Source organism: Aulonocara sp. 'chitande type north' Nkhata Bay, linkage group LG20, assembly GCF_057382095.1.
Source record: "Aulonocara sp. 'chitande type north' Nkhata Bay isolate Kocher_YH1m ecotype deep benthic linkage group LG20, A_spYH_male_GT1.1, whole genome shotgun sequence".
Lineage (NCBI taxonomy): Eukaryota > Metazoa > Chordata > Actinopteri > Cichliformes > Cichlidae > Aulonocara > Aulonocara sp. 'chitande type north' Nkhata Bay.
This window is the reverse complement of record NC_141363.1, coordinates 1320545-1335087: the sequence shown is the minus strand read 5'-3', so window position 1 is coordinate 1335087 and position 14543 is coordinate 1320545. Positions and strand designations below refer to the sequence as shown.

The 14543-nt window shown below is 41.2% G+C and overlaps 1 protein-coding gene across 2 annotated transcripts; it reads right to left on the bottom strand.

Moving 5' to 3' along the window:
• Window positions 1-10: 10 nt before the first annotated feature.
• pkp1a (plakophilin 1a) lies at window positions 11-13843 on the bottom strand. Of its 2 annotated transcripts, none has more exons than XM_086277949.1 (15): window positions 13485-13843; window positions 12505-12623; window positions 9199-9372; window positions 8921-9105; window positions 8642-8771; window positions 7879-8086; window positions 7477-7645; window positions 7187-7304; window positions 4961-5122; window positions 4715-4879; window positions 3261-3414; window positions 2973-3159; window positions 2803-2887; window positions 2100-2203; window positions 11-1944 (listed from the first exon to the last, which is right to left on the bottom strand). In XM_086277949.1, the coding sequence occupies exons 1-14, from the start codon at window positions 13663-13665 to the stop codon at window positions 2132-2134; spliced, it is 2109 nt and encodes a 702-aa protein (XP_086134075.1). In that variant the 5' UTR covers window positions 13666-13843; the 3' UTR covers window positions 11-1944; window positions 2100-2131. The 2 variants fall into 2 exon arrangements, with proteins under 2 accessions (XP_086134075.1, XP_086134074.1); XM_086277948.1 differs by having other exon boundaries at window positions 11-1948; window positions 13485-13842.
• Between the last annotated feature and the right edge of the window lie 700 nt (window positions 13844-14543).

Sequence of the window (14543 nt, the reverse complement as noted above, 5' to 3'; positions counted from 1 at the left end):
AACAAAAAACAAAACTCGCAATATTTTTGGCATGTTTTATTTATTCTGAGTGAAAGACAAGCCTCCTACTTATGCGCCTCACAAACACACACACACATTTCTCAAAAATATACATTCTAAGCAAATACTGACATTGATCAAATGAACCTCAATACAGCCATTTCCCAAGCAGAAAGGCAGCCCCCTGCCTTGTACCCTGTGGCCCTGGGAAAGCCCCATAGCTGCCTGCCACCGTGTTTCATGGCAGGTATGTTTTATGACGTGTAATGGTGGTTTTTCCAAAAGCATTTCAGTTTTACAAAAATTTAAAATCTGTGTTCAATAAACAGGCAGTTTGGTTATGACGGCAGATATCCTGCAAATAACCTCTTTGTAAGCTGCTTTAATAAAAACAACTATTAAACATGACACACTTGTAAAAGCAGCTCCTCTTCCCTCGACTGGTGCGCAGTTCGTAATTCATTAAAATGCTGGTTAGAAGGCACGACCCCTTCATTGTCTCCACAACATTTATCTGAATTTGGTCAAAGAACACTCAGAGTCAGCCAGCAAATTAACTGCTGACAGTGCTGACTGATAATTTACTGCTGGTTCAAATTTCTACACATAGTTCATGAGTGAGGCAAAGTGATGGGTGCTAGATGCTGTGTGCTACATCCCAGTCTTTCCATGTCCCTGTTCCCCACAAGAAAACAAAGCAATATTTAAAAAAGAAATATATATAGCATTAAAAAAAGTGAATATTGACAAGCACTCAGTACTAAGATAGAGTCCAAAACTGAATACACGGCTAATAGCTGCTTGAAAAGTTAGATAACCTTTGTCCTGTATATAATGAAGCTACTGCCAGCAGTCAGTTAGCTTAGTTTAGCACAAACCCTGGAAACAAGAGAAGGTAATTTACCTCCACTGTCAACAATTCTGTTTTATGTGGTTTAATGAATAATGAAGACACTACTGAGTTATTCTCTGAGCTTGTTTTCAGTCTACATGCTAGGCTAACGAGCTGCCAGTTGTAGCTTCTATTTCATGTACAAACAAAAGCATGATATTAATGTCAAAGAAAGCAAGTAAACACATTTAAATGTTGAACTAGTGCATTTGTACATTAAAAATAGCGCTTCTTTGCTAACCTTGAAAATCAAAGTACTGCTAAAGTGAATCTTTGCTTGGACCTTTTTTATGTATTCTTAGTGCATTCAACATGAAAATCTATTACCTTCACTAAAGGAAATCAAGAAATGGGGCTGTGGTGGGGATATATTATTATTCTTTTAAAAGAAACAACCTTCTTTGAATCATATTTCTCAACATACTGCAATTATACCACAAATAGTCATATTTGTTTCTTTGATTTTTGTCAGAAAGCTTTCATATTTGGCTGCTCAGACCTCTCTCTGCATATAACTTTTAGTTATGTAGTCGTAGTTGTGCAGACACGTTTGACAGTGATGGGAATCAAGTAACATTCTGCTGCAGGTAACACTGTCAATCCACACTGCCTGGTGTACGGTGGCTGCCTGGTGTACGGTGGCTGCCTGGTGTACGGTGGCTGCCTGGTGTACGGTGGCTGCCTGGTGTACGGTGGCTGCCTGGTGTACGGGGGCTGCCTGGTGTACGGTGGCTGCCTGGTGTACGGTGGCTGCCTGGTGTACGGGGACTTGCAACCTAAAACAAGCCAGTTTCAGCACACACTACACACACGTCTTAAAGCACTCTCAGCCTACCTACGTAGATACAGGCAAACATTTCCAAACAGACCACAGGATTAATTGTAAAATTAAAAGCACTCTTTCCTTTATAATATGTACAAAGCATCAATCAATGAACAGCAATTGTCAGGCTCTATCCAGATGGTATTAATAAAAAGCATCATTTTTCTCTCTTTTTTTGTTGTCTTCGTTGGAAGGGTGTGGCAACAGCAGTGTCTGAACACGTCGGTTTCTATCTGCAAGCACGGGCACAAGCACACAGGGGAAATGAAAAGAAAGAAAAGCGAGTGGCAAAGAGAAAAAAAGACATCTTCAGATTTCATGTTGCTTTGATCCCAACTGGTCTGAAAATGTGAACAAATACAGCCACTCAAACTGGAATCGTACCTTTTACGGTTACTGCTGCCGATCCCGCCCGATCACTGTCCTTCGAGCTGCGAGACCACGTGGGTTATGTTGTCGTTGATGAAGGCTGATTTGGTCAACCCCATCTGTGGGTTCAATAGATTCCATCAGTTAAAGATGTTGCAGAGATGCACTAGTCCGCAAACACGCGTGGTGTTTGCAACACACCCCTGCAATAATTGTGAAGCCCTCTGAACTTAGAGCGGCGAGGGGAAAAATGTTTTCTACTCATCTGTCACATTTTTTTCTTTACTAGTGACGCATTAATCTTTGACAGAAATGGTGCAGATAGTGTTAATAAGGTGAACATAGCTGCATGAATCTAAAGAAAATGTCTCATATTCCTTCGATCCTCCACCTCAGGCTTTTATTGTGGGGGCGACAGCCCCAATTTTCCACGGATTACTCCTCCCGTATGAAACCGTGAGTACTGAAAACAAGTCTACCAGGATTCCAGTCTAATGTTTCTTTATTCACTGATGTTTTGGGTGTGGCAGAAGGGAAGGGAAAGTGAAGAGTCTGAGGAGTCATGATAAACACCCATCCATTTGTCCACCAATAAAGCTGGGCCCTCCCAGCAAGGAAGTTTGAGCATGAACTAGCATGAAATGTAAAGACAATAAGCACATCACTGAAACGTCACCTCAGCTGTACCATTAGGCCATTTCTCCCTTTTCTAATTTACCTTTTTCACAGAGCTTTGCAAATTCTTGTCTTGCCATATGCTGTACAGCAGCAGCGAGGCTGCGCTGCTTCCCTTGGTAAGTTTCCTAAAAAGAAAAGAAGTCATCATCGGTCATAGAAACACGCTGAAGCTTGCCACCTCTGCAAATGATATTTAAAAAAAACACTCACTTGTCTTCACTGAGGTCAAATAGCGACCGAATAACGGCATTATTGATGACCTTCTTGCTGGTGTCACTGTTTGCTGACATCAGTCTTAGCACTGTGTTGCAAGCTGCTGCTACAGACTCGTCAGAATTTCCCAACTGACTGGGCCCACCCTGCAGGAGTTCTCCGAGCTGAGGCAAGATCTGCTTTGCTAAAAGAAAACAGCAAATCAATTGTATGTGGACTAAACTTGCATATCTGAAAACTGGATAGTCAAAGTCTTTTGTGCGCTACCATTATCCTACTTCTTACCCATGGTGCCTTGCAAACTGTCGGTCCGAGACATGTTACCCAACAAGGACAAGGCAGTGTTCTGAAGCTTCGGGTTAGATGGCTTCAGCAGAGGTCCAAATTGACTCAGATCTCTGGACTTACTAACCAAAATTTTGCTCACAGCATCTGACCCCTGAAATGGTTACAAAGAGAAATTTATTTAATTTTTGTGTTTATTTAACACAGGGGAAAAAACATCAACAACACCCACAACAGAATTAAGGAAAAGGCAATTTGCTGAAAACTTTCTTAACCTCCACATATGTGGACATCACATTTTGGGTTATTTAGACCAAAATACGCAATTTCTACAAGGGCCTGATATCCACTTACGAGGACATTATGCTGCTACTGTTCTATCGAAATTTTAAATGAATATCCTCATATGTGGCTCTGATTTTTCTTAGAAACAAAAATAAGGTAAAAAAAAAATAAAAAAATCAGGTAATTCTTTGTTTTTATATTCATCAGGTCCCAATCAGCCCAAATATCAAAGGGAAATTAAAAATGCTGCCGTGGAAGAGTTCAGGTCTAAGGAGGTTAGAAATATGAGATTTATGTCAAAGAACAGGCTCTTCTCTTCACTTCAAAATGTTTAGTAGTGTCTGTAACCATGTGCCATTTTCACACATGAACTCTAGACAGTGTTGGGAGAATCAGCTTGGGACACTGGCCTCAGCTGCTCTTTGCCTCTGAAGGAAACATCCTGTTTGGTTAAGGCCAGTGTGGAGGAGGCTGGATCGCCAGTCACTGTGAACTCTCCAGACATATTCCCACACTGATACGTTATACAGAATCTGCACTAAGGAGCTGGCAGAGGAAAGTTTAAGAACAGCTTCAGCTGGTTTAAACACTGCTGTCACCAGTTAATCGTGACTAATAACTGGATTATAGCTTTCTTCACTTCTAACACAACAAAACCACACATCGCTGTATATGGGAGAATAACTGCAAGAGGTTGAACAAGATTCACCTTTAAACTGTGAAGCAGAAAAGAAAATGATAAGACGGTTTAGAGCTCTGCACAGGACAAAGGGGAAAAACAGATCCTTACAACTGGTGCCTGAAGAGGCTTGAAAACACTTTTCAAAAGAGTTAAAGAATTATATCGATTGGAGTATGAATGTCACACAGGGCAACTTGCCATTTGTTGCATGTACAGTTTCTTTTAAAAGAATCAGAGAAACATGCATGTATATATGTATAAATGTGCTCAATAGCTCATTACATTATGTTGTGACTTACACGGTTAACTAACGTGTAGATGTTTTGTGTTGTAAAACAAGTGAAATTCATCTACAAACCTGAAATACAAAGACAACTCCACCCTTTCTCACAAAACTTTCACATCTTTCCTCTTTCATAAATCAACCTGAGCTAATCCAGTTACAGAGTAACACCATAATCCTAATAATTAACTTCTTTGTACTCACGTTTCCCTTGCTGGCAGTGAGGTTCTGCAGAGCACCACAGCAGGCCTCTAGAGTGGCTTTGTTCTCGGACGATTCCAGGAGGGACAGGTAGGTGTCTATAGCTTTGGGATGGGACAACCACTTAACACCTGATGGGGGGCTAGCATCCACAGTATCAAAGGAGAACTGAGAGAAGCAGAGAAGGCAAGTTTAAATGAAAGACTCCAACAAACAAAATAGTCTACAGGCATTGTGCTTAGTGCCCACCGTCTTTTGGGCCTTGCTGCTCTTAGGGCTGAAGCATCCAATTGTGGGGCTTTTCTCGTGTTGGGCATCTCTACTTGGGTTGTAGTTTATGAAACTCACGGGGGACTCTTGCTCCAGTTTGTAGGACAAGTTATGGAGGATGCATGCACAGTTCTCCAAGGACTAAAGAACAGGAGAGAGTTCACATTAAAGGTTTTATTTTCATACTTTTGTCTGTTATGACTCATAAACAGCATAGCAGACCTATCTGATGATGAACTGGACAACGGTTTTAGTGTCAGACACTAGAAAGACAGTCAGTCTGCTGACAACATATTTAGACTGCAGTAGAAAAAAAATACCTAATAACAGTCATCAATTCATACTTAATAGTAAATATAAAAGTGCTTTTTGTTTGCATGTTTCACAAAAAACACTACATACCTGTGTTTATATACTATTATGAGATCACTGTTTTACAACTGGATCAAATGGGAAGCTCTATTCAAGGTAACGCTATGTTTCTCTATGTTCTTTGTGCGATGAGATAATCTCTGCCTGCACTTTCACTAATTATGCTTTAGTTCATGAAATGAAGTCTGTGTAAACTCTGCATTAACATAAACATAGAATTAAGGACACACCCACACCTGAAACGTCCACAAATTACAGGTACGCACAGATTCATAATAAGCATGTAATTTAGTGAGCATATGTACATTCACATGGGTATGCTTTTAAAAAACAAACATAAAGACACATTTGGAATCTGGACTGACTACATTCTGTAGGAGACGCAAGATAAATGTTGTACAACTTTGACTACACAAGGATTCGTCACAAGATATGATTCCAAAAACAGAAAACTGCTCACTCACGCACAATTTAAACACACAAACTGGTGTGAACCAGAAAAACAATAAAGCCACAAAGACAAAGAAGGGCCCAATGATTATGAGGCTGGTGATGCCACTGATGACACTGAGATAGTGGACTCTTATAAGTACCTGGGTGTTCACCTCAACAATAAACTGGACTGGACTACAAATACAGACGTCCTGTATAAGAGGGGCCAGAGTCGACTCCACCTGCTGAGGAGACTGAGGTCCTTCGGAGTCTGCAGGACTCTGTTATTTATTCTGCAGGACTCTGTTAAGGACATACTATGACACTGTGGTAGCATCTGCCCTTTTCTATGCAGTGGCCTGCTGGGGGAGTGGATGCACGGACAGGGACAGGAGCAGGATTGACAAACAGGTGCGGAGGTCTAGCTCCGTGCTGGGATGTCCCCTGGAGTCTGTGGAGGTGGTTGGCGAGAGGAGGATGTTAGTAAAGCTGACATCCATCATGAACAACCCACATCACCCACTGCATGAGTCTGTGAGTGGGCTGAGCAGCTCCTTTAGCCAGAGACTGAAACACCCTCGCTGCAGGAAGGAGCGCTTTCACAGATCATTCATCCCAACAGCAGTTAGACTCCATAACTCCTGAATCACGATGTCATAAGTCACTGGACACTGAACATCCACCACTTCACTTCATGCATAATGGACCCTCCATGTGTATGGACGTGTGCAGGTATATATGTATGTATATGTATACATATGTATATTTAGTGTGTACATGTGTGTGTATCTATAAATAGGAATAGTAGTGGTACAATAGTTATGTCAAGCTATACAGTTTATGTCTTGCATATTTCCAACCATATCCATAATCACATACTGTGTGTGCTGTATGTAGTGTATTATCTTACTTTTTTTTCATTGATTGCACTTATTTGTATTTTTGTATTTTCTTCTGATATCTGTACCTGAGCTGAGGTGATGCAAAAATTTCCCTGTTGTGGGATCAATAAAGTCTTATCTTATCTTATCTCTTATCTTCAATACCGATTAGCTCTACAAGCAGAACTGAAAGACAGTTTACAATGACAAAAACAATATAATCAATATATCAACAAAGACTAATAACCAATTTGCTAAATTATCATTAATCGGTTACTGGTTAACTTTCTGTCACTGACGTCTCTGAAAAATCAATTAACTGTTTCAGCTCTACTGATTTTACTGATGCGATGACGACAGCAGACAAAACAAACTCTGCATTTTGGCCACACGGCCCGATTGTGTACTGTTATATGGGAATCATTAGACTACCAGTGAAAAAGTTATGAATACTTGTAACTGATGGGAAAAGGTTGAATTGTTGGTAACAAAAGAGTTAACTGTGTGTTTAAGTGGTTACCGAGTCATCGGGGTTTTGCTCTGCCACACAGGACTTCATGTAACTCATGAGGGAGTCGATAAGGCCAGGACAGCTTCTCATTGCCTGCCTCTGTCCACCCCGACCAGAGCTCAAGTTCCTGCAACCACCATGAAATCATCATTGCAGCGTGTACATACATATAAATATACATACGTGATCCCTTAAATTAAGTGAAAACAGATGGTATAACATATATAAATCCCTTTTATAGCCACTGTATAAAAGATATTAACTGACTGATCGCTGTCATTACAAAGACTTATTCTTACCGCAGGCACCCTGTGGCAGAGCTGAAGACAGAGGGGTCAATGTAGCTACTCGGACCGCTGTCTGACAAGCTTGTGTAAGGCACCACCACACATTGAGTCAGGGCGGGCAGTGCTGTAGCTGCAAGCTCTTCCTTCAGCTCGTTGGCAGAGGACAGGTTCCACAGCAGGCCTATAATATGGCAACCAAAGGAGAATACATGCAACCGGTGTTTAGTTTTGTTTAAAGCCAGACAGTCCATTTGTTTTTCTGGGCATTTCATCCATCATCAAATTGGTTCCCTCTATTTCACTTCTTTTTTTTTTTTTTTTTGCATTTGTCTGTATTATTACTGGAATCACTACTACCTCATTTCTGTTTCTACATGATATGTCAGTGTCTTCTATCTCAGTCAAAGTTCCTACCGGTAATTTGTTTCTGGGTCTCAGTAGAATCTGTTTCCTTTAGCAGCTGAAGGGCCTTTGCTATACCACCACAGCGCTGAACCTCCAGTTTGTTATTTTGGTTCTTGAACACCAGGTTCCTCAGAGCTCCAGCAGCAACCTGGCACACCTGAGGATTGCCGCTTCTCAGCAGGGCCACCAGAGTAGGAATGCCCCCGAGTTGGAAAACCTGCAACACAGAAATACAAAGCGGAGAGGTGGAGAGAATTTTTTGATGTGATATGAAAGCAAAAGCAGTTACAAGCTCATTACTTATTAATTAGTAGTATGCAAATCATGCATTAGCATTGCTTATAGTCACCTATTTTCAGAAACTAATAGATGCTCATGCATTTTTATTTAAAGTGCATCACACGTGTGCATAAGCTTTGCGTATGGGAACATGAGAGGATCATATTTTTTTAAGTAAATAAAGTACCAGGATGTTCTCTCTAATAACTTCTGGCCTGATGATGCAAACCAATAAAAACTGAAGTGAATTGTTTTCTTAAAAAGCCTCATTACTCTCAAAACCAACTAAAACTAAACTGAATTAAAAACAGAAAGTCAAGATATAATAAAAATAATAGCTAATTAGAAATTAAAATAATTAATTAAATTACTTTTTTAATTTAATTAATTAAATAATTAAAAATACAAAACTATAATAACTCTGTACTATACAGAGTGCGTGTTTCTCTTCACAATAAGCATGTACAGTAATCTTCTGTGTGCCTGCTCGGACCTCTGATTTGGCAGACTCGTCGGTGTAGGTGGTGTGTTGGATGAATGTTGCTCCCCACTGCTGGTAACTTTCCTCACTGCTACCCAAAAACTCTACAGCCTCCTTTAGGGTCAGGTCTGGATTGTTCATCCTGGAGAAACACACCCAGGAATGTAGGCAAGGGTAGGAAATTAGAAAAGAAATACGCTCTTCTGAGTTTAGTAAACAGTCTGGATTTAATTTCAAGTTTTAAAATATATATTAAGCTACATTTTAATGCCAGAATAAAGGTGACCTTACATTGATTTACTCTCCATTTTGATGGTACCCATCTTGCCCTCATGTTGAGACTGGGTGGAGGGCATCCGGACTATGCGCGACTGGCTGCTGGTGATCGCATTACCGTTAGTCACTGATGAAACACTGTGTCTGTTTGTTCGAGTTTGAAAGGTGCTTTGGCCCTGTGCCATCTGTCCTTTTATTCTCTAGAAAGCAACAAAAAATAGTTTAGAACATTTTGTTGGTACTTCTATGTGAACTACGCAGAACAGAAAAAATGTAAAACACAAAATGATCACCATGCCAGGTCCAGTGGCAGGAGAAAAAGGTGGAGCCAAGGCAGGGTCACTCTTACTGGGTTTTATCCCATTGTAAGTCTTTGGCCAGGTGGAGGCACTGATATTCTCTTCCCAAACACCGGAGGTACTCATATATCTTCCTCCAGAATTTCTAGTGGATAGAGTACGACTCGTCTGCATTGTCAAAAGAGAGAGATTTACTTACTGTCCAAGCAACATTTGCATCGTTGGTTTTCCAAAAGTACAGAGATACAAATGACACATTGCAAAACTCCACAACATCTTAACTTCAAGGCTTCTCTGTAAGGTAAGTAACCTGGTTTCCCACAAGAACAGTTTTCAAAGATCCCCGGAAACCCAAAACAGGAAAATTTCAACTGACACAAAGCCTGCGTGCCACTTCCTATCCTCCCTTTTCTCGGTTTACACTCAGGAAACCTGTAGAATAAAGCAAACGACCATACGTGCGAATGTAGCAAAATATCCGTCATTTGAGACTAACCCAAGCCATTTCTGTTCTAAGACTGATGATACATTGGAGCAAACAGAGGAGCTTCGTGTGCACAAGTGAGACTGAGCACCTGCTAAACCTGTATTCACGATCTTGATGTAATTGCCAGCTTAATCTCATAATTGTGCATCATTTAAGAGTGCAAAATTAAAAGGATAATAAATGAAATCTATGAAGTGTGTGCATGGGCACGACAGTGTGTGCGTTTGTTCACATGTAAAACACACTTGACAAGCTTTCCCATAAAGTAAGGACCCAACATGTCTCACTAATGCTTCACTGATTAGTCATCCACCAAATTAAATGCTCGTCTCCTATTGGCTTGAAAAAAAAATACAGAAAGGAGGAAATGAAAAACCTCGCCTTTACACGACCACAAAACCAAACAGCCTCAGCTCACTCTTTTCAATCGCAGAGTTTATTATGAAGGAGGACCTGCTACAGGTGGAGCAGGCGCTCCGGGTACACACATGAATTTTCTTATTGGTCTTTAGCTCGTTCCTGTTCCTAACTGGACTGGTTGCTGAGTTACCATCCATACGTCAGCCATGATAGCAGGCAGTAAAAACATGGTGAAAGAAAGATATGTCAACAGTACACTTGATAAGAGAAGATAGTGTGTTTATTCTCACAGTGCTCCCTTCATGCAGCTACAGCCTGAGTGAGCCACGAGAACCTTTCATACACAGGACAATGTGGACAAATGCAAACTCAGCACGTCCAGAATACAGAGACAAACAGTACAATGCTTCTATTCTGGCACTAGACTAATAAAAAAATGGCTTTATTGTTTTCTGTTACGAGGAGAGATTATACCTGGGATTAACACAGATTTACTGTATGTGGTGTTGCCAGAAAGAAGCCGTATCAAACAGCACAGGTATTATTATTATAGTCGAGTGGTGCAGAGTTATAACAGGTTAGCCAACTTATCTGGAAAAAAACAGCAAAGAAACTGGAAAAAAAAAAGGGTAAATGGGCTGCTTCTTATGTAGGACTTTTCTACTCGCAAAGCGCTTTATATAACACACCTCCTTCACCCATTCATACAAGGACTTTATTCTACACCTATCTAAAACTTACACACTTTCATACTCCGATGAACACATCAGAGAGCAACTTTGGGTTCACCATACTGCCAAACAACACTGAACCCCACGCAGACTAAAAACTGGAGCAGCCAGGCATCGAACCTGCGCCCTTAAAATGAGCAGATTGAGCTCCTAAGCGGCTACAACCACCAACAGAACTGTAAAAGCTCAGTTCAAGTCCCATCAAACTGAGACCGAGGTGGCTCCCGAGATACAGAAAAAAAGTTGTTATCTGCATCAAAGACATTAACGGTATATCTTTGTGGCCTGTCCGTCCACTGCGTGCAAGGTTGCAACTTAATGGGCACGACTGTTTCGTGATAATATGGTAATCCATAGATGACAAATTCAGCTAATAAAAATGTGAGAACCGCACAAACACAAAAACTGTGAGTAATTCAGTTTGTTATACTTTCTTCTGGGTTTTCTTTTTATAAAGACATAAATAATTGTATTCGTAAGCCGTCTCATTCAAGCAGTGCTTGTAAATGCTGCACTAGACAACACGTTGTATTCCAACTGCTGGATACAATTTCTTCACTAAGTAACTTTGTGTTATTTTTGTTCTGTGGATTATTTGGAAACGACCTTGCGACATAAGTGTTTCATGATGTGATGATTATGAGTCTTCATCAGCAAGAGCACATCACCACACTCTCGCCGCATTCCTCAACTCACTGTCAGATCAAATCAGGACAACACGCAGCAAACAAATATTAAAACACACACACACACACACACACACCAAGAACGATGAGCATTACACTTAGCTATGGAATTTCAAATAGTTCGGTATTGTAAATGAGTTGTTTCACCCCGACTGCTCCTGGCAAGACTCACAGAACAACATTCAAAAACAACAGATTCACACCAGCGCAAAAATACACTCCGGTTTGTGAGAAGAAAAACGAACGAGCAGAAAACGTGCATATTTTTTTCAGGGTTTTCGGTACAAGAGAACATTGTATGGATTGAGATGACCTCAGGCATGAACACCAGGAGACCCGCGTAGCTACAGAGTCGTCAGCCAGTATCATCATTTCCTAAAACAATGTCGTAAATCACCAGTGACTGAGCGAGCCTTCCCGTTTGGTGTCAACACTAACATATGGACTAATAGGCATCCTCCTTGAATTTAAGATTGCATCCAATTGCTCCATCAACCCTAAATTTCTCACAGTTGAGTTTCAAAACATAAACCCCCTCATTTTGAAGGGTGGGGCACAGAAATGCCACACACACAAATACACCCCGACTTGTAAACGCACACATTGGAAATGGGCAGACATTTGTGGAAGCATCTATTTTGTTTTTTGCTTTTCTTGTCGAGAATTACAAGATAACCAAAAACAATCTTGCATATATCTGTTTAAAGAAGCTGGAAACCAAAAGGCATTTAGTTCAGCAAGAATTCAGCAGTGTCTTTAACATGATGCAGATTTAGTCATATTATTGGCTCTGATAAGATAAGCAAAGATCTCTAGTGAAAGAGACACACGTTTTACAGGAAGAGCATCTGGTTTAAAAAAATTAAATAAAATCAGCTCTCAATCAAATATGCAGATCCATCTGCTGTGGCAGCCACCTTGCTAACAGGGAAGCAGCCAAATTAATTTGTTTCTGTGTGAACATAACGAGCAAAAATAAACATGTTGAGCATAAGCAGTCTGTTGCTGGGAAAGGTTTGTGCGCTGCTGTAATTACCTCCTTCGTGGTGCCAGCAGACATAGTGGATTTGCTGCGGAAGGTGCCATTTGCTTTGGATGGAGAATATCTGAACGAGGCGAAATCTGTTTGTTTTCTGAAAGACGGCAGAGGTGGACCTGTTTAAAAAAAGAAAGATATGAGACACACACACTTTTACAAAATAATAATAATTTGTATGTATGTATGTATGTATGTATGTATGTATGTATGTATGTATGTATGTATGTATGTATGAATGATGACAAAAAGCAGAAACTTGAACCCCCCCCCCCCCCCCCCCCCCCCCCCCCCCCACACACACACACACACACACACACACACACACACACACACACACACACACACAATCACTGAGTGTCACACGGAGGCTACAAGTGAACAAGTCCTTTTAGATAACAGCAAACAACAACTGAAGGTAATTAAGATCCTAGAAGTAACTCAAACATTACAAAGCAGCTGCACACTGAAGAAGGCAACCTGATAGCCGGAGGTGCGTCCGCAACTCCGGCTTTGATTTCTCCCCATTTACAATCGAGTGTTTGTTAAAGGGTAAAATCTTCCTACAGCGCAGTTTCAACCCATTTTCAGAAGAAATTCTTACGTCAACAATCGTCGTTACGCCTTTCTCACGCCTGCTGGAACCTGCTAGTGTCACACAGCGGGTCTTTTTTCTTTTCTTTTCTTTTTTTAAACAAAACTGTCACTTTGATACCAAAAAGCCTCGAAACATATTTGAACCACCTACTTTCCAACCTACAACTTAGATGCGCCTGTGAAGTTATACAAAAATAAGGAAAGAAATAAAAAGGAAAGGATAACGTGGCACATTAAAAAAAAGCACGTCGAGCCCGTTAGCGGTGCTACTTCAATGGAAGTTGTGTGACGCATCTTACTCAGGTAACACAACGCTCAGTTTACGAGCCCCGCAGACACGTTGGGTTTTGTTTTATTATAGTTGTAGAAACTTATTTCCATACTTGTAGGAGAAGGAGCTCTGACACTCTTGCCGTGTTTGGACTTGCTCCTCTTAATGCTGTGGACCTGGTCCAGCACGCGCTGCTGTCCCGACCGCAACTTGTTGTCGGAGGGCAGCGCGAGCGAAGTATCCTCCGCGACCCGGATGGTTGTCGCTGATCGCAGCGGCTCCGGAGCCATCATCTTCCCAACTCAGCGCCCCTCTTGTGAACGGATCGACAGAACGGGCTTCCAGAGAAGCGCAGGCCCGGAGGGAAAATAAAAAGTGCACCGACAGCTGTAACGGCCGCGCTAAGTATGCAGATTGGTTGTAGTTGTTCTCGGAGCAGTGGCGGTATAACTCCACCCTGGGAACCGCGCCCGGCCGGGAGAGTTCACAGAAAGGTGTGGTGTGCAAGGAGGAGCCGAGAAAGGCAGGAGTTCCACTGCGCAGTACTCGGTATACGTGCGGGGGGGGGCGCTAATGTTGCTCTTCTTAAAATTGAAAATAGAGAATTAAAAACCAAACAAACAACCGTACAGGAGCATGTTCAGCCTGTTTAGCGTTGCAACTGCCACTCGAGGAAATGTTGTCTGTCTTGCATCGTGTCAAGGAACTATGAAATGCTTATAACCAGGCTGAGACGTGAGAGTCCGGCCGGTCTCCACCAGCACGAAAACATTAGTGTTTCATCCTGAAACGTTTTTCATTTTTCTCCATGTCTGATGACAGCAAACCTCCTCCAAGACAGCAACGTCGCTTTTAAACGTACTTCAACATGTTTTTAGTTCAATAAAAAAAAGTGCAGAATTTTGTTGCCCTGTTAAAGGCTTTATAAATACACTTGACATCATTTTGAGTATTATTTAATTTCATTGTGTAGCATAATTCGTTTAAATGTTTAGTAACAACTAAACAACTATCAGGTTTAAACAGTTTTTATTAAGTAGTTTTCTCTCTCTCACTCTCAATCTCACACACACACACACACACACACACACACACACACACACACACACACACACACACACACACACGTCAGAGGTCAAATGTGCCATTATTTTATATCTTTAAATGGTAC